Raw genomic sequence first — 27,618 nt, 5'->3', positions numbered from 1 at the left:
CCACACTGGCGAGCGGCCCTTCACCTGCCCTCAGTGTGGCAAGAGCTTCACCCACTCCTCCAGCCTCCTGGCCCACCGCACCGTCCACACCGGCGAGCGGCCCTTCACCTGCCCTCAGTGTGGCAAGGGCTTCACCCACTCCACCAACCTCCTGAAGCACAGGAGGGTCCACCAGGGGGCGAAGCAGCTGGCAGACAGAGAGCCTCCCTCCGCCAGCCTGGGGGTGGGGACTCCACCTGGGGACCTAGCCTGCTGAGGGGGAGGCTCCAGCGGTATAAATTACAAATCCTCTGCCACGGGAGACAATGATACTCAACCTGATTCTGGTCTCGGTTGCCTGAAGTTCTGGGCGCCCTGTCACAGGAAGGATGCTGTCTGGATTGCAGGGCATGTGCTGCTGGGAGAGGTGGGACAAGCTTGAGTTGTTTTCTCTGGAGCGGTGGAGGCTGAGCGGAGACCCGATGGAGGTTTATAAGATTACGAGAAGCATAGATCGTCAGGATCTTTTCACAGGGTAGAGGTGTCCCCCCCCCCACCTCGTTTCCATCCCTCCTGCAGAAGGGTGGGGGTGGAATGTGTTTACCAGCAGGAGAGACCGATGCTCAGGTTGGAGGCTACCCAGACGGGATATAAAGTTGCTCCTCCACCCTGAGGACGGCCTCCCCTTGGCGCAAGAGGTGGCCGCGGCCGTGTCCGAGCGGGAATCGGAATTGGAACGGCTGGCCACTGGGAAGGAGTCACGCTTCTGGCGGACGCGCTCCCCCGATTTACGTCGGGTCTCACCAATGTGGAGCAGGCTGCATCGGGAGAACCGACTGGCCTGTAGCCGTCCCTCGGTGCCTGGGTGATTCGGGTGTCATCGAGATGCTTCTTAAGTGCTTTGATGGACTTGGCTTCTGTCAGTCTCTCTGGCAGGGGGTTCAGCTGCTCACCAACACTCCGGGTGAAGGAGAGCCCCACCCCCACCCCAGATCCCCTCAATCTTTTACCTCCTTGCTCTGTATCTGTTTCTGTGCTGTGAGTCTCACAAATAGCATTGCAGTTACAGGGAAAGTGCAAGGGCTGCAATGCAATAGACTGAGAGATCAAGAATTCATTTGCAGCATTCTGGCATTCTCCCCTGTCGATATGTCTCTCAGTTTTATGTACCTTAATTGTGTCCCGTCCTAACCTCCGCCTCTCCTGGGAGAACAAACCAGCCTCTCGCGTCTCTCCAGGAAGAATCGTATTTCTTTGATGTGCGGTGACTTCACCAGAAGAGTCGGGGGACAGTGGAGGGTTGCTGAGCCGGAGGAGATGTACGAAGCCTCTGCTGTCAGAGGGACCCAGGCAGGGCTGTCGACCAGCATTGTAACTGCTTCTTCCTGATGTAAACTGATGGCCACGGTTCTGAACGAACCCTGGATCCTCCCTGTGAATAAACTCATCAAAACCATGACATGACCGCTGACTTGTTCTGAGAGAGTGAGCGTGGCGTTTCCTAAAAGTGCGGAGACGGTGCCCTTTCTGGTCTGGGTGGTTCTGCTGGGAATCCTGCTCCGAGCCGGGGTGTACCCAGAAATTGGTTTGGTGAGAGCTGGGCAATGGTGGCAAGTTTTACCCAGAAGGCCATGCAGTGCAAAAACTGCCCTATTGATCCAATGAACACTGACGAAGCCTTCCCCTCCCCGAACATACAACTCTGAAAAGTCAGAGGAAGGAATAAGACAGATTCGGGAAAAATTAGTCATTTAAATTGGGTTTATTGTCATCACAGATACTGTGAAAAACTTGCCTTGCATACAAATAATTTCATAACAACGGTGCTTTCAGGTAGCACAAGGAAAAACAATAACAGTGCAGAATAAAGTGTTACAATTACACGAGAGTGCAGTGCAGGCAGGCAATGAAGTGCAAGGGTCAAATGAGAGGGTTGTGAGGTCAATAATCTTGTCTTATTGAATTGGAGAACTAGTCAGTCGTCTTATAACAGCAGGGTGGGAGGCGTGCTTGAGCCTGGTGGAACGAGCTTCCAGGCTGTTGTTTGTTCTGCCCGATGGGAGAGGGGCGAAGAGAGAATGTCTGGGGTGGGGGCGGCCTTTGATTATTCTGGCTGCTTCACCAAGAAAGCGGGGAGTGCAGAGGGAAGGCCATGGAGGGGAGGCTGATTCCCGTTATGCGCTGAGCTCTGTCCACAGCCCTGCGGTTTCTAGTGGGCTCGGGCTGAGCAGTTGCCTTTCCAAACCCCTGACGCAATCTGCAAAGATCGGTCGGCCCGGCCTCCCGAGGAAGATGGCGGGCTTTCTTGCCCGTGACGTCTGTGTGGTTCGTCCAGGACAACTGCTGGTGATGATCATACCCGTGCAGCTGAAGTTCTTGGCCCTCTCGACCTCAGCACTGTTGGAGCAGGCGAGAATGTGAGCATACAGGAGCCCGGGACAGATCCTCTGAAATGGGAACTTGGGGCTGCTCACCCTTTCCACCACTGAAGGTGACTTGTACCCGAGTTTGAGGTTAGAAAGTGTACTATCCGATAGAGGCTCTTACAGACCATCCCAGGGTTACGAACTGCCAACTTCGGGACACCCCGGCTTGCAAGCGAGCTCCCTTTAGTAAATTCAAGAGTCCCCCATTCCTACGCACAGCAACCGGCTTCCCTCCCTTTCTCGCTCCACTGCCGTTAAGATTCAAGGTTGTTTTGTGTCATTTCCAGCACACGAGTGCAAAAGAGAATGAGATCATTGTTATTCCAGATCCCCTGCGGGCAGAGAAAAGGCCACGACATGATAAAGAAAGCGGTTATAAATAAAAGACAATGAATGTAAATACGTGAAGTAGATTGATTGTATGTCCGTAAAGTGGCACCTGTACATAAGGTGACTGCCGGGAAGTGGTAAAGTAGTTTGGCTAAGTTTGGGTGGTGGTGCTGATCTGTCTTGCTGTTTCCTTCTTTGTCCTTTCTTATCAGTCTGATGCGCTTCTGATGCCAAACTGCACTCACTGGCCACCTGACCGCTTGTAGTGACCCGGTTAGGTCATACCTGAGGTATCTGCGGCACCTTGGCCGATTCGGTATTTGCATGAGCGAGCTGCTGTACTGGCGCACCCAACAAAATGACTTTTGCACGCCTTCTGACTCGTGAGTGAAACAATGAGCCGAACAACAGGCCTCGTTCAGTACTCGGGGGCCGGGGGGGCGGGGGGTGAGACAGAAACACTGACGGGTGAGAAAGGGGAGGTGCTCACGCTCACTGACTGGCAATGCAGAGGTAGATACTGTTCACTTGCCGACAATTAGGCCCGCGGCTAAAACGGCAGACTGTTCGGATAGTGAGTGAGGCCGTGACCCTTATATCAGAAAGTAGAGAGAAATCATTCAGGAGGGTCTTGCTGTAGCCAGTAACTGGGCGCCGGAGGGGCTTATGGAGATGGGGAATGGTTGTAGGGGTTGGAAGAGGTCACTGGATGGGGGGGGGGTGTAGTAGGTCACGGATGTAGAGGCCTTAGAAATGGGGCAGGGTGAAGGAGGAGAGGTGTTCACCCATACAAGGAGCACAGTAGGGGCAGGAAGTGATCAGAGGTGGGAACAGATGTGGGGGTCGGACAGTCTTACAAGGGGGGAGGAGGTGTGGAGACGGTTACAGATCAGAGGGGTTGCAGAGTTTGTGGGCGGGGGAGGACAGCAGGGTTTATTGAAAAAGGGAGAGGTATTGGGACTGGAAGGTGGAAAAGAAGGAGAGGGAGAGGTCAGAGATGGTAAGAGGTGCAGGTGGCAATGAATGGGAGTGGAGGAGGTCACGGAATCACGGAGGGCTGTAGAGATTGGGATCACAGAGACGGAGGGATGTGGGGGGGGGTCACAAAGACAGGGAGTGGTGTGGGGTGGAGGAAGTCACGGAGACAAGAAGGAATGGAGGGGCCAGAGGAGCTAGCAGGCGAACAGCAGTGTTGGGGCCGGAGGGGATCACAGAGACGGTGAGGGAGGTGTGTAGGAACCAAAAGATTACGTAGATTGTGAGCGGTGTAAGGGCTGGAGGGCATTACAAAGAGGGAGGGATGTAGGAGTGGAGGGCTCACAGAGATGGGGAGGGTTTGAGGGTGAAGGAGATAAGAGACAAGGAGGGGCACAGATGGGGAGGGGTGTAGTGGCCGGAGGAGGTCACAGAGACAGGCAGGGGTGTACGGGCCAGAGAGAGTCACAGACGCAAGGAGTGTCACTGGAATGCTGGAAATGGAGGAGGCAGAGGTGGTCACAGAAATGGGGGAGGACGTGGTCACAGAAATGGGGAGGGGCCGGTCGGATTACAGATATTGGTAAAGGTCGGGGGTGGCAGTTCACAGAGACAGGGAGAGATGTAGATTGGAGGAAGATACAGAAACTGGGAGGAGGTCACGATCGGGGAGGGGTGTAGGGGCTGGAGGACGTGCGAGGCATTTTCAGGATGGCTTAAGGAAATGATTTGAAGTATGCATCTTGTTGGGGGCTGTATTGGGTGAGGTAGCTAATTGTTTTTGCAGAAAAAGGCTGTATTTTCTCTGGGTGGAGCCTATAGTTTGGGAGGAACGTATTTCATAGCCTCCTCTATTCTGCAGGGAGGGAGTTGCATGTTTGCAGGGTGACTCTTCGCATTTTTGGGCATGGTCTGTGTGTTTTCAGGAGTCAGAGTTCAGAGCGGGGGTCCTTTTCGGCGTTTGAGTTGGGTAGTTTTAGGAGAGAATTGGGATTGGTTTACTGAGATACAGTGGAAGCATTACAGTTCAAACAGATCGAACAATTGCACAGTCCATTGAGGTAATACAGGTAGACAATTACAGAGTGCAGAATAAAGTGCAAATAACTTCGTTATCAAAGTACAATCCTGACATTCTCTTTTTTTGCGGGCATACTATAATCGAGTCAATGAAAGGCCGCGCCACAGGGCGAACAACCAGAGTGCAAAACACAACAAACTGTTCAAATAGAAAGAGAAAGATAACCGCAACAAATAAGCAAAGCAAGTGGAGAACATGAGATAGTGAGTGCACAGGTTTCGGGAACATTTCAACGATGGGGCAAGTGAAGTTACCGCCTTCTGTTGAAGAGCCTGATGGTTGAGGGATAGTTACTGTTCCTGAACCTGGTGGTGAGAGTCCTGAGAATGCCGTACCTTCTTCCTGATGGCAGCAGTGAGAAGCGAGCATGAGCTGGGTGGTGGGGGTCCGTGATGAAGGCCAGCGTTTCATGTCGATGTGATGAATGGTGGTGAGGGCTTTGCCCGTATCCACTACATTATTTTTTGTAGGATTTTCCGTTCAAGGGCATTGGTGTTGCCATACCAGGCCGTGATACAGCCAGTTAATACACTGTACTCTCCACCACACATCTATATATGTTAGTAAAAGTTATAGATGTCGTACCGAGTCCTCGCAAACTCCTAACTAGAGGCGTTGGTGTGCTTTCTACGTGGTTGGACTTACATGCTCGGCCCAGGACATGTCGTTTGAAATGTTAACACCAAGGAGTTTAAAGTTGCCGACCCCCTCCAACTCTGATCCCCCAGTGAGGACTGGGTCCTGGAGCTCCGGTTTCCTCCTCCCGAAGTCAGTAATCAGCTCCTTGGTCTTGCTGACCTTGAGTGAGAGGTTGTTGGTGTGGCACCGCTCGGCCAGATTTCCAATCTCCCTCCTGTATGATGATTCATCGCCCCCTTTGATTCGGCCAGTGACAGCGGGGTCGTCAGCAAACTTAAATATGTCATTGGAGCTGTGTTTGGCCTCACAGCCCGAAGTGCAAAGTGAGTCGAGCAGGGGGCTAAGCCCACAGCCCGGTGGTGGACCTGTGCTGATGGAGACCGTGGAGGAGATGTTTTTGCCGATCCGAACTGACTGGGGTCTGCAAATGAGAAAATCCAATTCCATAAGGAGCTATCGAGGCCCAGATCCTGAAGCTTATTGGTGAGATTTGAAGAGATAATGGTATTGAATGCCGAGCTGCAGTTGATAGAGAACATCCTGCCCAGATGTTCCAAGTTTGAGATGTGTGTAGTCTGATAGGGTTGTGATGGGGACGAGCTCCCACTACCTATTAAATGTTCCCAATGCCATGCATCTCAAATAGCCTCTGACAACCAAGTCCAGCTCCCGGCCTTCACGCGTGGCTTAGCCACTAAGCCCCGCGGAACGGTTTCTACTGACAGGAGAAGGGGCGAAGGCGGGTTACTGGCGCCTTAAAACCAGTCGCTTCGGTCAGATGGGTCTCGTCAGCCGTGGTTGGCAGCTCATCTAGGAGAAGGAAAACTCTGGTCTCAAACCTCCGCTGCCTTGCGGTTATACCCACTCATGGGGAAGGCTTCGGGAGTGAACCCCGAGGGAAAAATCCGGAGCTGCAGTCTCTGAGGCAGTCCTACATTGAATTCAATGCTGACTGACAACTACTGCGATGTCGCTGGTACCAAACTGTATCGGTCTCTGCCGTTCCGTTGGGTTCATTAGATGTGTGGAGAGGGGAAGCCTGCTCTCCATATTGTACAGCCCTGGCTTGCGTATTTAGACAGCTGGGTCACAACGTCCATGGTCAGCTCTGACCAATGGAGGCCTCAGACAGACTCTGATAATAGAACACAGAAATTTACAGCACATTACAGGCCCTTCAGCCCACAATGTTGTGCCGACATTGTAACCTACTCTAGAAACTGCCTAAAGTTTCCCTATCGCATATCCCTCTATTGTTCTAAGTTCCGTGTAACTATCTAAGAGGCTCTTAAAAGACCCTATTGTATCCACCTCCACCGCCATCACCGGCAGTGTATTCCATGCACGCACCACTCTCTGTGTGAAAAACTTAACTCTGACATTCCCTCTGTACCTACTTCCAAGCGCCTTACATTATGTCCTCCCACGTTAGACATTTCGACTCTGGGAAAAAGCCTCTGACTGTCCACACGATCAATGCTTCTCATCATCTTATACACCTCTATCAGGTCACCTCTCATCCTCCGTTGCTCCAAGGAGAAAAGGCCAAGTTCACTCTACCTATTCTCATAAGGTACGTCCTCCAATCCAGGCAACATCCTTGTAAATCTCCTCTGCATTCTCTCTATAGTTTCCACATCCTTCCTGTAGTAAGGTGACCAGAACTGAACACATTACTCCAAGTGGTGTCTGACCAAGGTCTTATATAGCTGTAACATTACCTCTCAGCTTTTGAACTCAATCCCACGGTTGATGAAGGCTAACACGCCATATGCCTTCTTAACAACACTGTCAAACAGTGTAGCAGCTTTGAGTGTCCTATGAACATAGACCCCAAGATCTCTCTGATCCTCCACACTGCCAAGAGTCTTACCATTAATATTATATTCTGTGTTCAAATTTGACCTACCACAGTGATCCACTTCACGCTTATCTGGGTTGAACTCCATCTGCCACTTCTCAGCCCAGTTCTGCATCCTATTGATGTCCCGCTGTAACCTCTGACAGCCCTCCAGACTATCCACAACACCCCCAACTTTGGTGTCATCAGCAAACTTACTAACCCACCTTTTTACTTCTTCTACCAGGTCATTTATAAAAATCACAAAGAGTAGGGGTCCCGGAACAGATCCCTGAGGCACACCACTGGTCACCGGCCTCCATGCAGAATATGACCCGTCTACAACCATACTTTGCCTTCTGTGTGCAAGCCAGTTCTGGATTCACAAAGCAAGGTGTCCTTGGATCCCATGCCTCCTTACTTTCTGAATGAGCCGTGCATGGGGAACCTTATCAAATGCTTTGCTGAAATCCATATACACTACAACCACTGGTCTACCTTCATCAATTTGTTTTGTTACATCCTCAAAGAATTCATTCAGGCTCGTAAGACACGACTTTCCATTGGCAAAGCCATGCTGACTATCCCTAATCAGATTATGTCTTTCCAAATGCTCATAAATCCTGCCTCTCAGGATCTTCTCCAACAACTTGCCCACCACTGAAGTCAGACTCACTGGTCTAGAATTTCCTGGGTTATCTCTGCTTCCTTTCTTGAACAAGGGAACAACGTTTTCAACCCTCCGATCCTCCGGTACTTCTCCCGTCCCTATATATGATGCAAAGATTATCGCAAGAGGCTCAGCAATCTCCTCCCTTACTTCCCAGAGTAGCCAGGGGTATGTCTCGTCCGGTCCCGGCGACTTATCTAACGTAATACTTTTCAAAAGCTCCAACACAACCTCTTTCTTACTGTCTATACTCAAGCGTTTCAGTCCGCTGTAAGTCATCCCTACAATTGCCAAGGTCCTTTTCACTGGTGAATACCGAAGCAAAGTCCCTCCGCTGCCTTCTCCGTCTCCACGCACACGTTTCCACTATCGCACCTGAGTGGTCCTATTCTCACACAGCTCATCCACTTGCTCTTTACATACTTGTAGAATGCCTTGGGGTTCTCCTTTGTCCTGCTCGTCAATGCCTTCTCATGGCCCCTTCTAGCTCTCCTAATTTCATTCTTGAGCTCCATCCTAGCTTTTCTAGGGCTCTAACAGTGCCTAGTTTCTTGAAGCTTTTGTAAGCTTTTCTATTCTTCTTAATTAGATTTTCTACATCCTTTGTACACCATGTTTTTTTTTTGACCCTGCCATCCTTTCCCTGCCGCAATGAAACATACCTATGCAGAACTCCATGCAAATGCTCTCTGAACATTTGCCACATTTCTGCCGTGCGTTTCACTGAGAATAATTCACTGAGAGTTGACGTGGATAGGTTTTTTTTTCCATTGAGAGTAAGGGAGATTCAAACAAGAGGACATGAGTTGAGAGTTAAGGGGCAAAAGTTTAGGGGTAACACGAGGGGGTACTTCTTTCCTCAGAGAGTGGTAGCTGTGTGGAATGTGCTTCCAGCAGAAGTGGTTGAGGCAGGTTCGATGTTGTCATTAAAAAAAAAATTGGACAGCTATATGGACAGGACAGGTTATGGGCTGAGTGCAGGTCGGTGGGACTGGGTGAGAGTACGAGTTCGGCACAGACTAGAAGGGCCGAGATGGCCTGTTTCCGTGCTGTAATTGTTATATGTTTAATAAATTTTACGTTGAACTTTGTTTTATTGAAGAACCAATGAGAATGGCGTCTGCTGTGGACCTGTTGTGCCGTTTGGCAAAATGCAGCCGACCCAAGTCACTTCCCAGACGGGAGCTGATGTATTTCATCACCAACTTCTCTCAAAACATTTCATCACTGCGGATGCAAGATGTACTGGGTGACAGATATTAGGCACCGGTATAATTGAAGCAGCTGGGTGCCTCAGGTCTGCCGAAGCGGGACGTTAAAGATCTCGGTGAACACTCCAGCCAGCCGATCAGCACAGGTCTTCAGTACCTGGCCAGGTTCCCCATCTGCGCCGGACGCTCTCCTTGGGTTCACCCTCCCGGAGGCCGCTGTCACATCGGCCTCCGGGACCGGAATCGCAGCATCATCGGGGGCTGTGGGAGTCCGTGTTGTTTTCACGGTCAAAGCCAACACAGAAGGAATCGAGCTCAGCTGGAAATGAACCCCTGTTGTCGCTTGATTTTCCTTTATAAGAAGTGAGAGCATTAGGGTCCTGCCACAACTGTCGAGCATTCTTCTTCGATCCGGGTTTAGACCGGGATTGCCACTTCGACCGTGAGACGGCTTTCTGGAGATGGTGCCGAGACCTCTTGTAACTTTCTTGGCCGCCAGACCTGAATGCCTCTGATCCGGTTCTCCCTCAGTAGACTTTTCGTCCCTCTTCCCTCCGGGAGAAGGCTCAGGAGCTTGAAGACTCGTACGGCCAGATTTGGGATCAGCTTCTTTCCAACTGTGATAAGACTGCTGAACGGATCCTGACCCGGATCTGGGCCGTACCCTCCAAATATCCGGACCTGCCTCTCGGTTTTTTTTTGCACTACCTTACTTCCCCTTCTCTATTTTCTATTTATGATTTATAATTTAATCTTTTAACATTTACTATCGATTTGTACTCCAGGGAGCGGGAAGCGCAGAACCAAATATCGCTGTGATGATTGTACGTTCTAGTATCAATTGTTTGGCGACAATAAAGTATAAAAGTAGATTGCGGATGTCCTAGTTCACGCGGGGTTTCTGGTTGGCGGGCGACTCTGAGTGATTTTGTGGCGACACACTCATCGACGACTGTTTTTTTTACATAAAGTCGGTGACAACCGTGGAGTGTTCATTCGGAAAGTGAGGTGCGGGATGATAACAAGGAAGCCTGTAAGGACAAACGAACAACCTATTGTACTCGGGGACCGTTTAATAGTCATGTAACTCCAGATAAACGCTGTCTTTCAGTTTGTTGGCTGTGTGATTCAGCCTTTTGTAACTTCCGGCTGATAGGAGGGTGGGTGGGTACGGGGGTTGGAGAAGGGAGTGGGAGGAATCTTTGATTATGCAGGCTGCTTTACTGAGCAGCGAGAAGTGTAGACGGAGTCCGTGGAGAGAAAGCTGGCCTCTGTAACCCACAACTCGCCGCAGTTTCTGGCAGCCGTGCAAAGCCGCGACGCATCGGTATGAATTCCCGGAGCCAATCGGGGCATGACACATATCTTTAGACCCCTGAGGAGGCACAGGGTGTCGGTGAGCTCTCTCGGCCGCGGTGGGTAGGTGATTTGGCCCGGGGTATGCCTGTAGCGATGCTTACTTCTCGGAATTTGAGTTCTCAATCCTCCGCATGTGTTGCGCGAGCGTGGCGGTGGACGAACTCAAGTGACACGGGCGCGGTGGGCTGAGTCGGGAGGCATAATCGCCGTAGCGAGCGTGGAATCGGTATCCAGGAGAGTCTTTACTCGGAGTCTTGAGTTTGGAGAGAATCCAGGAACGTTGCTAGACTTAGAACAGACAGTCCTAAGAACTACGAAACGAGGTTACTCACACCAGAGTCCACAAACGAACTGGCAGCTCCTTGTTGTGATCACAGGGTCTTTATCCTGCATTTTCTGATGGAAAGCAGGTGTGTGTAGTTAGTGGAACCTGGGAATGATTGGAAATTAAATGAGGGGATTGAGGCCCAATTCCTGAGGTAACTAGTGTAGCCCCCTGGTAAGCCTCAGGCTCGCTCAACCCGCTTTCGTCTAGGGGGAGCAGCCTTCGGCCCCGCCCAACTGGGTCATCAAGTTTGTGTGGATGCTGTGTGATGTACCACACCCCGCCAAATAACAAACAATACACCATATGCGATTAAATGATTACACTTTATAGATATTACTGGAACTGTGTAATTAATAGAGATAAAATATAAAAGGAAAGTAAAAGGCGCCAAACTTATCAAAGTTCAACCACTTCGTGCACAACAGTTGAAGCTCAATTAACGGAGTCTTCTTTCCACCCTCCAATCCCCTCTGACCTCCTCAACCCGCCGTCTGGGACCAACCACGATGGTCAGTCAGACGCTCCACACGAGTCTATCTTCGTCTCCTCTCCTCGCCGAAGACCCTGGGCCTCGGACTCCCGCTCGGGGTCCGTCCCGCCGCCCAGTTTACAGCATCGCGTCTCCTCTCTCTGTCCTCATCGCGCCTTCCGCCCCAAAGCCCGCGAAACAATAGCTTACAGACACACAAGAAAGAATAACGTCTATATTGGTGAGCAAATGAATACAATCCTCTTATCGGTAATTATAACCCAAACAAGCTGCGAGAGAGAAACACTTTCTCAGCAGTTAACATAACAAAGAAGACATTTTCATTAGCCTTAGCAGCAACATGAAAGAAGAAACCCCTTACACTGGCAAGGTGGGGGATTGCCAGAAGGGACCATGACAGCATGTGCACATTTGTGTAACCGTACTGGCGCGATCACTTATTTACTGAACTGTATGTCCTATATGCAGCTTATGTCAACTTGAATATCTAGAGTTTTTAATTATCTGTCAATATTATTGTGTCAACATCATTTAAAGTGTTGTATGTGATAATGTATACCGTGTTGTGCACCTATCTCATTTGACGGTACATGTTTGTCTGTCATGGTCCCTTCTGGCAATCCCCCACCATGCCATTTACCTCAGGAATTGGGCCTCAATCCCCTCGTTTAATTTCCAATCACTCCCAGGTGCCAGTAACTGCACACACCTGCTTTCCATCAGAAACTGCAGGATAAAGACCCTGTGACCACAACTCAGAGTTGCCAGTTCGTTGGTCGACTCTTGTATGAGTAGCCTTGGTCCGTGGTTCTTAGGGCATCAGTTCTAAGTCTACCATCGTTCCTAAATTCTCTACTAAAACCAAGACTTTGGCTAAAGACTCTCTCTGGACACCAATTCCACGCTCGCTACGACCATAACGCCTCCCGACTCGGCCTCGGCGCCTGTATTCGGCACTTGGGTTCGTACCACCGCTACATCCTTGCAAAAGTGTCTGGTTGAATGTCAATTAACTTGACCTTGAATGTGAACTCTAGCCTTCCCCACCCCCCCCCCCGACCCCTGCTTCGTGACATTAATGTCCAACTCTTCCGCTCTGCAGACACTGAGGACAGTTTAATTATTTGAAGTGCGGCCCGCTGTGGCGGCATCACCCGCAAATTTACAGAAGAATCTGGCCACGGGTCTTGAGTGCTCAGAGAGCCGAGGGACGCAACCTCGTGGAGCACTGGTGCTCAGAACGGTTGCAGCGGGCGGCCTACCTAACCCTTCATCCCGGTCTGTTAGTCAAGTGTCCGGTAGCTGAGGGAGGTGTTGAGTCTAGGGTCTCGGGGTTTGGTGATGGAGCACAGGCGGCGCAGCTGTAGCCAATGAGAAGCAGTTTTAATATCACCAACATATGTTGTGAGACGTGATAACTTTACGGCAGCTGTATAATGCAATACATGATACTGTGATATAGAAACAAATGAATTACGGAAATTATATGTGTATATTAAATAGTGATGCGTCTAGTGTGGTGCTGCAGTAGGCAGTGCTTGTCACGCTGTCTTTCAGCTTGCACTGCTGGCTAGCAGGCTTGCGAATAGGAGAGATGAATGTGTAAGTCTCTCCCTGCTAGTACATAGTCTGTCCAATGGCAAGCCTCATGTAGCGCCTCCTCGCCGGCGACACACACAGAAACGGAACTCCTTTCGGACTCGGGCTGAACTACAGAGGACGGAGAGGAGGTCAGGACCCTGCACACGAGGCACACAGGCCCACCGGTGTGTGGACACGCCCTGGTGCTCATGAACTAGATCCCCGGCTATGGGTAAATAGCCCCACTGCCTTGTGGGCAGCCTCGGGAGAGACGAAAGCTACGGGAGTAAACCCAGGCAGCAAATCCGTAGTGGGGCCCCTAAGGCGGCTGGACGTTATTGAACATCCTTCCGGCAGCTCCTGCGGCCAAGCTGGTGCCTAACGTATCGCTTCATCAGCTTTCCTTTGGACTGGTGAGGCCGAGAGGGGGATCTTGACGACTGGGCTTCTCAGGATCCCCACACCTTCCGCCCCGGCTGGTGATGATGATCATCACCCATTGTCCTTCGAGACAGACGGATGCCGACCATTAAATAGTTAAGTTAAAATAAGTGGTGTGTGCCTTCAGGCTCCTGTACCTCCTTCCTGATGGTAACAGTGAGAAGAGGCCATGCCCTGGGTGATGGACGTGGTCGCCGCTTCCACTTGACTATGTCTTGGCCACGACGGAGGCCAGTACCCATGATGGAGCTGCCTAATTTTACAACTTTCTGCAACTTACTTCAGTCTTGTACAGTAACCTCCTTTCCCCCCCCCCACCCCCAATACCAGACGGTGATGCAGACAGCCAGAACGCTCTCCGCGTTACATCGGTGGAAGTTTTTGAGTGACAAACCAAATCTCCTCAAGCTCACAATTAAACATACATTCTTTATAGCTGCATCGTTATGTTGCACCAGGGAGGTGGCGTCCGCCATAGACCTGGTGCTTTGGTGAATTTTATTTCATTGTGTGTTCATTTCGTTCAGGAAGGGGCTAATTTCCTTCAGGGGTTCAGATTTGATTTCATCCCCGTCTCCACTGAACAGATGCCCGGCTGACCGATGTGTCAATTCCCCGCATAGCCCCGCCTACCTTGTCTTTTATTGGCTATCACCAACTGATGGGCATCACGTCGGCCCAACGGCGCTAGACAGTTTACGCTTCCCACACTTCCCTCTCCTGATTGGTCCGTAGATGGAAAGGGGCGGTCGCCCCAACAAGCTCTGTTTGGGCAACTTTACGCAAGCGCAGTCGACGCCGAGCACATTGAGCGCTGGAATTGATGTGGAAAAGTTTCTAAATGGTTTTCCGTGAAAAAACAAATCCTTCGTGAATGGAGTAAAACCGAAGGGGGAGAGCTTGTATTGTGTCTGCCCTCACGTACTCCCGTCAACCGACCTTACGTGCTTCCCGCGAACAGAAATGAGCCGCCAGCCAATCGGCAGCGGCGGCGGCGGAGACTTCCAGCCAATCGGGAGAGCGGTTGGGCGGGTTCCCCGGTGCGATGACGTCATGGGCGCAGGCCGCTGGCTGCCTTCATTGTCTGATATAGGGGGGCAGGGCGTTTTTGCGCCTTGACGGGCTTCATAGTTGTGTTTTAAATGCTCGCGGCGAAGAAATGCAGCCGGATGGTTAAGGAGATGGTTGAATTTGTTGCATTGCGTCGGAATTCGGTGGCCGGGACTGTACACAGAGGGTCCCGGGACCGCTGAGAATTGAGGGGGCGGGGGGTTGCAAACTAGTGTGGAACCAGTTTAAAGGGACAAAGACCTTCCTCCTGCCTCTGCTGTGAGTATCCGGGGAGAGCTTCCCCCCCCGCTTGACCTCCGCGTTGCTTTTCAATCAAAACCATCAGCGCCTGCGCCCATACATTTAAAGGGAAGCCCCCACCGGCCGTCACCTCCTCTATCCCGAGGGGGCTTCCGATTCCGGCCCCCGCTGAACGTCCCACGTCCCACCGTAAGCGAAGCGTTCACTGTACCGCCCGTCACCGCTCTGTCAGCCCCAACTTTCTCTGTGTTCTCCTTTGCAATGTGACGACCGGAAGCGCAGCCGAGGCTGTCAAAAAGTTCCACAACGGTGGGGACTCCCACTCTTAGCTTTCGTGCTGCTGGGTGGTGGGCTGACGTGCAGCCCCCGGGTTCCGGTGGGAGAAGTCGGCGGCTGCTGACATCGATGTGTGGGATCGTCCCAACCCCTTGGAGCCTGTCTCAGAGTGGCGGCGGGGCGCTCCCTCATCACCGCCCACCCCTCCCGCGGCGATCCCTTCCACGGTGAGACGCTGTCTCAGCTGGGATCGTGTGCAACTCGGCAACCGCTCCACTTCAGTCGTGGCCGGCTGGTGCGGCAGAGCTAGGGGTGTCCCCACGGAACGAGGGGAGAGACTGTACATAGTCATAGTCATACTTTATTGATCCCAGGGGGAAATTATTCGTTACAGTTGCACCATAAATAATAAATAGTAATAGAACAATAAGTAGTTAAATAGTAATATGTAAATGATGCCAGTAAATTATGAAATAAGTCCAGAACCAGCTTATCGGCTCAGGGTGTCTGACCCTCCAAGGGAGCAGTTGTAAAGTTTGATGGCCACAGGCAGGAATGACTTCCTATGACGCTCTGTGCTGCATCTCGGTGGAATGAGTCTCTGGCTGAATGTACTCCTGTGCTCACCCAGTACATTATGTAGTGGATGGGAGACATTGTCCAAGATGGCATGCAACTTGGACAGCATCCTCTTTTTAGACACCACCGTCAGAGAGTCCAGTTCCATCCTCACAACATCACTGGCCTTACGAATGAGTTTGTTGATTCTGTTGGTGTCTGCTACCCTCAGCCTGCTGCCCCAGCACACAACAGCAAACATGATAGCACTGGCCACCACAGACTCGTAGAACATCCTCAGCATAGGGCCCAGTACCAGAGGGGTTGCGGAGTCCCGTGTCCCACACCCGCCGGGCTTTCCTCCCACCCCCCCCACGCACACCTACCCCCACCCCGTTCACCTTCAACAGGAGTTAAAATTAGAACAGTACAGGCCCTTCGACCGACAATATTGTGCCGACCTTTTAACCTACTCCAAGATTAACCTAACCCCTCCCTCCCGTTGTCTTTCATCTGTGCGCCTCTCTAAGAGTCTCTTAAATGTCCCCAACTTACCTGCCTCTAGCAGCACTGCTGCCTGCGTGTTCCACACAACCATCACTCTGTTTAAAAAAAAATCTGACATCCCCCTCTGGACTTTCCATCTTAAAACGATGCCCTCTCATATTAGCCATTTACGCCCTGGGGAAAAGGTATTGTCTCTGCCTCTTATCATCTTCTACACCTCTGTCAAGTCACCCCTCATCCCCTCTTCTCCAGAGAGTAGAGCCCGAGCTTGTTCAACCTGTCCTGGTAAGACGTGCTGTCCAATGCAAGCAGCATCCTGGAAGGACGTGAAAACCATAGAGAAGATACAGAGGAGACTCACAAGGATGTTGGCTGGATTGGGGATCATGCCTTATGAGAATAGGTTGAGTGAACTTGGCCTTTTCTCCCTTGGGGTGACGGAGGATGAGAGCTGACCTGATAGAGGTGTGTAAGATGATGAGAGGCATTGATCGTGTGGATAGCCAGAGGCTTTTTCCCGGGGCTAAAATGGCTAACATGAGAGGGCACAGTTTTAAGGTGCTTGGAAGTAGGTACAGAGGAGATGTCAGGGGTAAGTTTTTCAGACAGAGAGTGGTGAGTGCGTGGAATGGGCTGCCGGCGACGGTGGTGGAGGCAGATACAATAGAGTCTATTAAGAGGCTCTCAGATAGGTACGTGGAGCTCAGAAAAATAGAGGGCTATGTGGTAGGGAAATTCTAGGTAGTTTCTAGAATAGGTTACATGGTCAGCACGACATTGTGGGCTGAAGGGCCTGTATTGTGCTGTAGATTTCTATGTTCTGTGTTTCTAAACCTCCTCTACACTCTCTCTAAAGCCTCCACATCCTTTCTATAATGAGGCTGCGAATGATTATGGAGCCACAGGGAAGTACAGCACAGAAACAGGCCCTTCAGCCCTTCTAGTCCAGGCTGAAACCTACTTCAGGAGGTCCGTTACAGTCAAGGATGCCTGCCACCGTGGGCCAGTCCCTTTTTTCTCTCTCCTTGCTTCTGGAGCTTGAAAGCCTGGATGTCCAGACTGAAGAATTCCCCCCCCCCCCCCCAACTCCCCCCATGACTATCAGACTCCTGGAGCAATTTCCCACATCCCCTTCCTGTCAGTGCTCCTCGTCCTCAAACCCGTAACCCGACCTCTTCCATGACTGTGCTTTCCCTCGCCATTCCTTCGTGCTCCCCACACCTGCCCCGTTCTGCCACACTGATACGACTATGGTTGTATGTCGTATCACTTCCGTACTGTTACTGGTTCACGATTCCCCCGTGTACCGCAAGGTACAGTGAGGGGAAAGAATGTTTGTGTGCTGTCCAGACAAATCACTGCCATCCGGAGTGTGTGAGCCAGTGTGGACAATCTCAGCACTGCACGGGGAGCATTGCGAGCCATTTTCGGCTCCTTATCTTAAGAAAAAATCGGGGAGAGGTCCGGTGGGGGGATCACGAGCAAGATTCTGGGAAGGAAGGGGTTAATGTACGAGAAATGTCTGACGGCTCTGGACCTGTACTCACTGGAGTTTAGAACAATGTGGGGGGATGGATCCCTCATTGAAACCGATTGAATATTGAAAGGACGAGATAGAGTGGATGTGGAGAAGGTGGTGTGGGAGTCTGGGACCAGAGGACACAGCCTCAGAATAAAGGGACGATCTTTGAGACTGGCGATGAGGAGAAATCTCTGTGGAATTCATTGCCACAGATGGTTGTGGGGGGGCCGAGTCATTGTATTTATTTAACATGGAGGTTAATAGAATCAGGATTAGTCAGGCCATCAAAGGGGAGAAGACAGGAGAATGGGGTTGAGAGAGTTAATGAATCAGCCGTGATGGAACGGCAGAGTGGACATCATGGGCCGAATGGCTTAGCTCTGGTCCTCGGTCTCATGAACCGATTCCGCAGCCTACGAACTCGTTTTCAAGGTCTCCACAAATCGCGTTCTCAGTAGGCTGTAGTGGTTAACGTGACGTTATTACAGCACCAGCGTCTCTGGTTCGATTCCCGCCACTGCCCATGAGGCGTTTACACGTTCTCCCCATGACCACGTGGGTTTCCTCCGGGTGCCCTGGTTTCCTCCCACAGTCCAAAGGGTTGGTAGGTTAATTGGTCACGTGGGTGTAATTGGAAGGTGAGGGCTGGTTGGGTTGGAAGGTCCTGTCACCGTACCGTACCGTAACCCTTTTTAAAAAGAAGTATTAATTTCTTTTAGCATTTGCACAATTTTGCACGAAGGTTATTTGTCAGTCTTCATCTGTGCGCGGTATCTCATTGACTCTCTGTTCAGCTGAGAATGCCTGCAAGGAAGTGAACCTCGGGGTTGTACGTGGTGACGCCAGTTTGCTGCGGAACTTTCTGAACACTTGGGTGGGTGATGGGAAAGTCGGAATGCCGTGCGGAGCCTCGGGTTACGAAGGAGGGGTGGGCCGGCAAAGTGCAGGAGGTGGACGAGGACACAGGCCCGATGGCCAGCTCATTACGGGAAGGGTGTCACGGCTTCAGGGAGGGTGGGGGGGAAAGCTCGATGTCCATTGTCCATCTATTCAGTGAGATACATCGCAGAACAGGCCCATCTGCCTCTTTGAGCTGGGCCGCCCCGTAACCTCCAGATTCAAGTTAGCCTAATCATGGGACAACTTACAAAGAGCAATTAACCTCCCGACCGGTACGTCTTTGGACTGTGGGAGGAAACCAGAGCACCTGCAGGAAACCCACACGGTCACGGGGAGAATGTACAAACTCCTTACAGGCGGCGGTGGGAATCGAACCGCGGTCGCTGCACGGCAAAGCGCCGTGCCGACCACCTGTCATCCGTGCCGTGATACGGTGAAAAGCACGCCTTGCCCACTGTTCATACAGATCAAATCACTACACAGTGCACTGGGGTAGAGAAGTCTGAAACAATAACCGTGCAGAATAAGGTGCAGCGGTTAGAGAAGAGAGTGCAGCGCAGGTAAACGTTAAACTGCAGGGTCATAGTGAAGTAGACTGTGAGGCCAAAATTCGTACAGGAAATCCAGTCAAGAGTCTGCGAACCGTGGGATAGAAGCTGTCTTCAGCCTGGTGGAATGTGCTTTCAAACATTCATTTCTTCTGCTGGTGGGGAGAGGGGGAGAAGAGAGCGTGTTGGTGGTGATTGGAAAGTCTTTGGTGCACAAGATCCATAACTAGTCCATAGAGGGGGAGCTGTGTCCACAACACGCCGCAGTTTCTTGCTATGCGCAGAGCAGTTGTCGTGTTAAGCGGTTTCCCATTGAGAGAGATGGGGACGTGCCAGACTTCCTGAGCGAGCAGAGGTGCTGGTGAGCTTCCTTGCCCATGACGCCATCGTGATTAGACCAGGGCAGGTTACGGCTGACGTTCACACCTGGGCACTCGAAGCTGTCGACCCTCTCACCTTCCCCCTCCTGCGTGCCCCCCTAACCCCGGCTCCCCACCACCTCTTCCTGAAGTCAATGACTACCTCTTTTGCTGACAGTGAGGAAAGGTTGTGGCCATGTCAGTAACCTCTGCTTCTCCTTCCTGTACGCCGGCTCTTTGTGGTTTCCGCCACGGCCTGCTACAGTGGTATCGCACGTGGAGGGGGAGCTGAACCTGGGCCGCTCAGCCGTGAGTGAACAGGGAGTCGAGAGGGAACACGACTGAGGTATGCCAGTGTTTAGAGTCATCGTGGGGGTGTCTATCCTCACTGGCTATGGTCAGTTGGTCAGGAAGTCCAGAATCTGGCTGCGGAGGGAGGCGTTGAGTCCCAGAGCTGGGAGTTTGGTGATGAGTTTGCCTGGAATCACAGTGTGGACGGCAGAACTGTAATTAATAACCAAGAGTCTGTCATAGGTGTCTTTACTGGCCAGACAGTCTAGGGACGAGCGCAGGACTAGGAAGTTGGCACCTGTCGTTGACCAGTTTTGGCCGTAGGCAAATTGCACTGGGTGGAGGTTTTCTGGAAAGCTGGAAGCGGATGTGTACCGCGACCAGCCTCTCCGAAGCATTTCACGGTGGTAGATTTAGGTGTTAGAGCCACTGGTCAGCAGTCATTAAGGCAAGTTAACCTGCTTTTTGTGGGTAGTGGGATGATCCTGGTCTTAAAGCAGGAGGGAACCACAGCCTGAAGCGGCGAGAGCTTTAAACACCCCCGCCAGCCGATCTGCGCAGGATCTACGAACGTGGCCATGGACGCCATCCGGGCCCGATGCTCTCTGAGGGTTCTCCCTCCACAAGACCGACCTTGCATCTGCGACGGTGGCTGAACATTCAGGCGCACTGGGTGGGTGGGTGGCGACATACGGTTCCCTTCTGTTGAGAACGCGTTAAGGTGATCGGGAAGGGACGTGCTGTAGTCGGCCTCGTCTTGGTCCGTAAGCCCTGCGAGTTTCCCGGGATGCTGCCCGGATCCCGGGAGGAGCTGCAAGAAGGAACTTGTCTTGTTTTCTCTGGTGTGGGAAGACCAGATCGAAGTTTATAGGGTGATGAATCCCGATGAGGGGTCTCGGCCCGAAACGTCAACACAGATGCTGCCTGACCTCCAGCATTTTCTGTGTTGCTGTACAGGCAGACAGCCGGTATCTTTTTCATAAATACACGAGAGCGTGCATCTCACGTGAGAGGAGGAATGTCTAAGTTCAAGTTTATTATTGTATGGAAAAACTCCCAGGGTGTAATTAGCTTAAACTTTAAGGAAAAGTGCAAGGCAACTTTTTTTTTGCAGCGGAAATGCTTGGAGTATCCTGCCAAGGGTGGGGGTGGGGGAAAGATAAAGGCTTTTAAAAGGCACTAAGTCTGCCGGCACATGGTCCACACGCTGGCAGAAGATGTTGCTGGGTCTTGGGGGACCAGGGTGGGCAGGAAAGGGTGAATAAGTTAGGACTTTATGTACTGGAGCGTAGAAGAAGGGAGATTTGATAGAGGTATACAAAGTTAAGAGAGGTACAGCAGGCTTTTTCCACTGAGGTCGGGCGGGACTACAACCAGAGGTCATGGGTTAAGGGTGAAAGGTGGGATGTTTAAGGGGAACATGAGGGGGAGCCTCTGGACTCAGAATGAGCTGCCAGCACATGTGGTGGGTGCGATTTCAATATTTAAGAGAAGTTTGGATGGGTATGCGGATGGGAGGGGTAGGGAGGGCGATGGTCCCGGTGCAGGTCGGTGGGAGGAGGCAGTTTAATGGTCTAGCACAGACCAGATGGGCTGAAGGGCCTTGTTTCTCTGCTGTAATGTTCCATGCCTCTCAGAGATTGAGTTGGATTCTGCGTGGTGTTCGCTGCAGACACTGTGGGCGGTCGGGTCTTTGCTGTGTGGTCGTTTGTTCTTCAGCTGGTTTGCGCTTTCCAACGTTGGGAACACGTACCAGCAGACTGCGGACAGCTTCTGTCCCAGCACCGCCCAGACAGCACAGCACGGGAACAGGGCACATTGACCCACAGTGTTGTGTCGGAGTAACTGAACCCATAAATGCAGACTGAAGTAAACCAATCCCTCCTGCCGTGTCCCTCCACTCTCAGCAACCCACCAGCCCGTCTGCTTGTGTGGCCACTTTCCGGGAGCTGTAAACTTGCACCCTGAGATCTCTGTGCCCATCAGCAGGGACCTGCCACTAACTTTGTACTGCCCCTTAACGTTTTACCTCTCGAAGGGGCAACACCTCAACCCTGTTGCCAGGACTCGAGGGCCTGAGCTAGAGGGGAGGTTGGCCAGCCGAGGGCTTTATCCCTTGGGATGCGGGAGGATGAGGGGCTGACCTTACAGAAACAGCATATTTGAGGTGGACGGTGACAGACTTTTCCCCAGGGTGGGGAAGTCCAAAATGAAGGGGAGGGGGTGAAATAGGTTTAGCTAGAGAGAGGAAATATTTAAAAGGGACTTGAAGGCTAACTTTTTCCATCCAGAGGGTGGTGAGTTTACGGAATGAGGGGAAGTGGTTGAGACAGGAACAATAGTGTCATTAGGAGAAGTTATGAAGGAGCAAGGCTTGGAGAGATTTGGGCCAAACGCAGAACATTGGGACCGGCTGGGTGGGAACTGCGGTTGAGGTGGACTGTTTGGGCTGGAGGGCTTTGCTGTGTGACCCGCCATCTGTAACTGACCCATACCCTCTGACCTTTTGCAGACGCTGAAGACTTCCCGGTCTAGCTCCTCATAGCCCTGGCCTCCATACAGCACCCTTTCTCTGTCACGTTCGGGCAAGAACACTCTGGCACACAAGCCATAAGAGATGGGAGCAGAATTAGGCCATTCAGCCCATCGTTTCTACACCATTTGATCATGGCAGATATAATTTCCCTCTCCTGCCTTCTCCCTGTAGCCTTTGACAAGCTTACTAATCAGGAACCTCTCAACATCCTCTGTAAATGCACCCAGTGACTCGGCCTACACGGCCGTCTGTGACAGTGAATCCCACAGGCTGCCCTGATTTAAAAGAACATCCTTCTATTCAGAGGCTGTGCCCTCCGGTCCGAGGTTCCCCCACTATAGGAAACATCCGTTCCACACCTGCGCTCTCTCGGCCTTTCAATAGGTTTGAATGAGCTTCCCCCTCATTCTTCTAAACTCCAGTGAGTACCGGCCCAGTCATCAAACACTCCTCTTACATTAATCATTCTCTCAACCTCTCCAAAGCCAGCAAATCCTTTCCTAGATACCGGGCCCCAAACTGCTCTCAATACTCCCAAGTGCAGTCTGACCAAAGCCTCATAAAGCCTCAGCATTACATCCTTGCGTTTATATCCTAGTCCTTTCGAAATGAATGCTAACATTGCATTTGCCTTCCTCACCACCGACTCGACCTGCAAATTAACCGTCAGGGTGTTCTGCACAGGGGTTCCCAAGTCCCATTGCACTTCTGGTTTCTGAATTCGCTTCCCGTTTAGAAAATAGTCTAAGGTTTCATTCCTTCTACCAAAGAGCATGACCCTACACTTCCCAATACTGTACTCCAGCAGTCAGTTCTTTGGCCATTCCATTAATCTGTCCAAGTCCTTCTGCAGACTCTGATCTTCCTCCACACTACCTGCCCCTCCACCTGTCAAACAAAAGCTTTTCACTGCATCTCACTGCACTGGAGCTCCCAAGGTGGGACACCTCGCTCTTGCGCAGATTAAAATGCACCTGGCCTTTCTCTGTCCTCAGCTGCAACTGATCGACATCTCTGTGTATCCTACGAGGGGTGATTGATGAGTTCGTGGCCTAAGGTAGAAGGAGTCAATTTTAGAAAAGCCAGCACATTTATTTTTCAACATAGTCCCCTCCTACATGTACACACTTAGTCCAGCGGTCGTGGAGCATATGGATCCCTTCTTTGTAGAAGTGGTCCACAGCAGGGGTGATTGATAAGTTCCTGGCCTAAGGTAGTAGGAGATTAGTTATACCGATCTCGTTATATGCACGTGTAGGTCAACTCTTTGAGTGAAAATGCAGAAAGTTTGAAGTTAATAACTCATCTCCTTCTACCTTAGGCCACGAACCTATCAATCACCCCTGCTGTGGACCACTTTCTGGAGGTCCAAGACACCGACTTCTACAAAGAAGGGATCCGTATGCTCCACGACCGCTGGACTAAGTGTGTAAATGTAGGAAAAATAAATGTGCTAGGTTTTCTAAAATTGACTCCGTCTACCTTAGGCCACGAACTTATCAATCATCCCTCGTATGATAGGTTTTTTTTACACACTGTTCACACCTGCACTAACCCTGGGATCGTCCACTTATTTGTCACTGCAGCAGGCTACATTTCAATCCAGATCAATAACGTACACTCTGTCGCCACTTTAACTGGGACAGGATTGGAACCAGTCTGGTCTTCCACTTCTGTGGCCTGTCCACCTCAGGGTTCGACGTGTCATGCATTCAGAGATGGTGTTGTTGTGCTCACCACTGTTGTAACGCGTGGTTATCTGAGTTACTGTCACCTTCCTGCCAGCTTGAACCAGTCTGGCCATTCTCCCTGACCTCTCTCATTGACAGGGCGTCTTTGCCCACAGAACTGCTGTTCACTGGATTTTTGTTTTGCTTTTTGCACCATCCTCTGGAAATGCAAGAGACTGCTGTGCATGAAAATCCCAGATCAGCAATTTCTGAGATACTCAAACCACCCCATCTGGCACCAACAATCATTCCATGGTCAAAGTCACTTAGACCGCGCTTTTTCCCCTTCTGATGTTTGGTCTGAACAACAACTGAACCTCTTGGTAACACACACAAGATGCTGGACGAACTCAGCGGGCAGGCAGTGTCTGTGGAAAAGAGTAAACAGTCGACGTTTTGGGCCGAGACCCTTCAGCCTGACTGGAGAAGGGTTTTCGGGCCCGAAGCGTCGACTGTACTCGCTTCCAGAGATGCTGCCTGGCCCGTTGAGTTCCTCCAGCATTTTGTGTGTGTCGCTCGGATTTCCAGCATCTGCAGATTGTCTCTTGTTTAGTGGTCTCCACTCCCTCCACACTAATACTAACCTCACCATCAAACCCACAGATAAGGGGGTTGCTGTAGTAGTCTAGTGTACTGACCTCTACCTTTCTCATGCCCAACGCCAACTCTCAGACACCTCCTCTTACTTAACCCTCGAACAGGACCCCATTAAAGAACATCAGGCCATTGTCTCCCCTTATTGACTCTGGGGTTCTCCCATCCACTGCCACCAACCTCTTAGTCCCTGCACCCCGCACCTCCCGTTTCTATCTCCTACCGCAGATCCATAAACCTGCCTGTCTAGGTAGACGTGTTGTTTCAGCTTATTCCTGCCCCACTGAACTCATATCTGCATACACCTTGACTCAGTTTTATCCCCCTGGCCCCCATTTCAGTCCCACCCTACCTACACCCGTGACACTTCACACACACTGGATCTTTTCAATGATGTCAGGTTTCCTGGCCCCCATTATCTTATTTTCACTATGGATGTCCAGTCCCTACACACCTCCGTCCCCCACCAGGAAGCCCTCAAAGCTCCGTTTCTTTCTGGACACCAGACCCAACCAGTTCCCCTCCTCCGCCTGGCGAAACTTGCCCTCGCTCTAAATAATTTCTCCTTTGGTTCCTCCCACTTTCTTCAAACGAAAGGAGTAGCCATGGGCACTCACGTGAGTCCCAGCTGTGCCTGCTTGTTTGTCGGTTACGTGGAACAATCTCTGTTCTACACTGGTGTCCCTCTGCCACTTTTCCTTCGCTACATCGACGACTGCATTGGCGCTGCTTCCTGCCCCCACGCTGAGCTCGTCGACTTCATCCACTTCACCTCCAACTTCCACCCAGCCCTCAAATTTACCCGGTCCATTTCCGACACCTCCCTCCCCTTTCTCGATCTCACCGCCTCTACGTCTGGAGACAGCTTATCCACCGATGTCTGTTATAAACCCACGGACTCTCACAGCTACCTGGGCTATACCGCTTCCCACTTGTAAAAACACCACCCCCTTCTCTCAATTCCTCCGTCTCCGCCGCACCTGCTCGCAGGATGAGGCTTTTCACTCTAGAACGAAGCAAATGTCCTCCCTTTTCAAAGAAAGGGGCTTCCCTTCCTCCACCATCAACGCTGCCCTCAACCACATCTCTTCCATTTCACGCACGTCCGCTCTTACGCTACCCTACCCGGAATAGGGTTCCTCTCGTCCAGTCCTGCCGAAGGGATTCAGCCCAAAACGTCAACAATATTCTTTTCCATAGGTGCTGCCTGGCCTGCTGAGTTCCTCCGGCATTTTGTGTGTGTTGCTTTGGTCTGCAGATTCTCTCTTGTTTGTAACTGCACCTCTTGACCATCTCTGCTTTTGAGTTGCTGCCGCCTGTTCGGCCGATTAGATATTTGCATTTACGAGCCGCTAAAGTGTCCGCTGCACATGTGGGTGGAGAGTTTGACCCGGACGAGTGTGAGGCGTTGCGCTGTGGGAGGTCAAACGCACCTTTGTCCCCCGAATCAAGCTCCCACCAGGGGGCGTACCAGACATCTTGTCCTCGCCCTCGCAATCGACTTCGTCGGGGCCCTTGCATCTGCGCTGCGCTTTCTTTGTAGCTCTAGCACTTCATTCTGCATGCATTTTCCCCTCTTATGCGTCTCCCCTTTGACCCTCACCAGCTGTTACCGACGCCCCGCAGAAAGCATCCTACCCAGACGCATCTTGGCTCGGTCGGGCGACCGCTCTCCTGCAGACGCAGGGAACTGCGGGGAGTTGCGGTCGCAGCGCAGCCCGTCACGGACACCGGCCTGCCGCTCCGTGGACTCCGCCGACACTCCTTGCTGCCTCGGCAAAGCAGACAGCAGAATCAAAGACCCCACCCAACCCGGACATTTTCTCTCCTCCCATCCCCCCTCGGGCAGAAGATACGAAAGCCTGAAAGCTCGTCCCACCGGGCTCAATGGCAGCTCCTGCACCGCTGTTGTAAGACTGTTGACGGTCTCCTAGATGAATTATTGCCCTTACCATCTAACTCGTAACCCACAGGGCACTTTCTCTGTAACCACGATATCTTATTCTGCTGCAGTTTTCTGCCTCAGTCACGGAGTGCTTGTCAAAGGTTCTCACTGTACCTCGTTGTCTATGATCATTGCAAACCAATTCTCTCCCGGGAGGGGAAGGGCAGAGCGGTCGGAGTGGGAGCGAGGGGCCTCACCCGTTCCCCGTTTCGATTTCTAATCCCGCTGCGGTTCTTGCTTTGCAGGGGCCGGGACATGGGGAGCCCGGAGCGAGGGCGGCGCCCGGAGCCTCCGCAGGAAGACGAAGGGGGAACGCCGGGCGCCGGCAGGCTGTATATCTGCTCAGGATGCGGCCTGGCCTTCGGACCGCCCACGGACCAGGGAAGCCACCGGTGCCCGCCCCCCGCCTCCTCCACCCCGGCCGTCGCCTCTGCCCCGCCCTTCCGCTACCTCTTCCCCGCTGGCCCTGGACTGCCGGGCCCCACCTACGCCCTGGGCCAGCCCCTGCGCCTCCTATGTCCGGCGCCCTCCCCCCGACCCCGCGCTCCCGGGGTCCCCGGTAAGCTCTATCCCTGCGGGGCCTGCGGACGCACCTTTGGGCGCTCCTCCAACCTGGCCCGGCACCGGCGCAGCCACACGGGCGCGCAGCCCTACCAGTGCGCTGACTGCGGCAAGCGCTTCAACTACCCCTCGGAGCTGGAGACCCACCAGCGGGTCCACACCGGCGAGCGGCCCTTTACCTGCGCCGTCTGCGGTAAAGGCTTCACCCAGTCCTCCAACCTGCTGACTCACCAGCGGGTCCACACCGGCGAGCGGCCCTTCACCTGCGCCCTGTGCGGCAAGGGCTTCACCTGCTCCTCCAAGCTGCTGACCCATCACCGGGTCCACACCGACGAGCGCCCCTTCGCCTGCCCCGACTGCGGCAAGGGCTTCAAAAGCTCCAAGGAACTGATGATGCACCAGCGCATCCACACCGGCGAGCGGCCCTTCACCTGCGCCCGCTGCGGGAAGCGCTTCACCCGCTCCTCCGACATGCTGACCCACCAGCGGGTGCACACCGACCGCCGGCCATTCGGCTGCCCGCTCTGCGCCAAGCGCTTCAAGAGCGCCAAGGAGTTGACCCAACACGAACGCGTGCACACGGACGAGCGGCCCTTCCGCTGCACCCGCTGCGGCAAGCGCTTCATGTAC

At 52.2% G+C, this 27,618-nt stretch overlaps 1 protein-coding gene across 1 annotated transcript in view; it reads left to right on the top strand.

The window, feature by feature from the left end:
* The window catches only part of LOC140204414 (uncharacterized), a 218,481-nt gene that overhangs the window by 66,198 nt on the left and 124,665 nt on the right, over positions 1 to 27,618 (top strand). The window contains 6 exon segments of the mRNA XM_072271135.1: positions 1 to 303; positions 654 to 844; positions 2,193 to 2,396; positions 14,312 to 14,390; positions 14,549 to 14,679; positions 26,673 to 27,614. Coding sequence (XP_072127236.1) covers positions 1 to 303; positions 654 to 844; positions 2,193 to 2,396; positions 14,312 to 14,390; positions 14,549 to 14,679; positions 26,673 to 27,614 — 1,850 coding nt within the window.

This window comes from Mobula birostris, chromosome 10 (assembly GCF_030028105.1).
Source record: "Mobula birostris isolate sMobBir1 chromosome 10, sMobBir1.hap1, whole genome shotgun sequence".
NCBI lineage: Eukaryota > Metazoa > Chordata > Chondrichthyes > Myliobatiformes > Myliobatidae > Mobula > Mobula birostris.
Note: the sequence above shows the minus strand (reverse complement) of the source record. Positions and strands in the feature narration are given on the sequence as shown.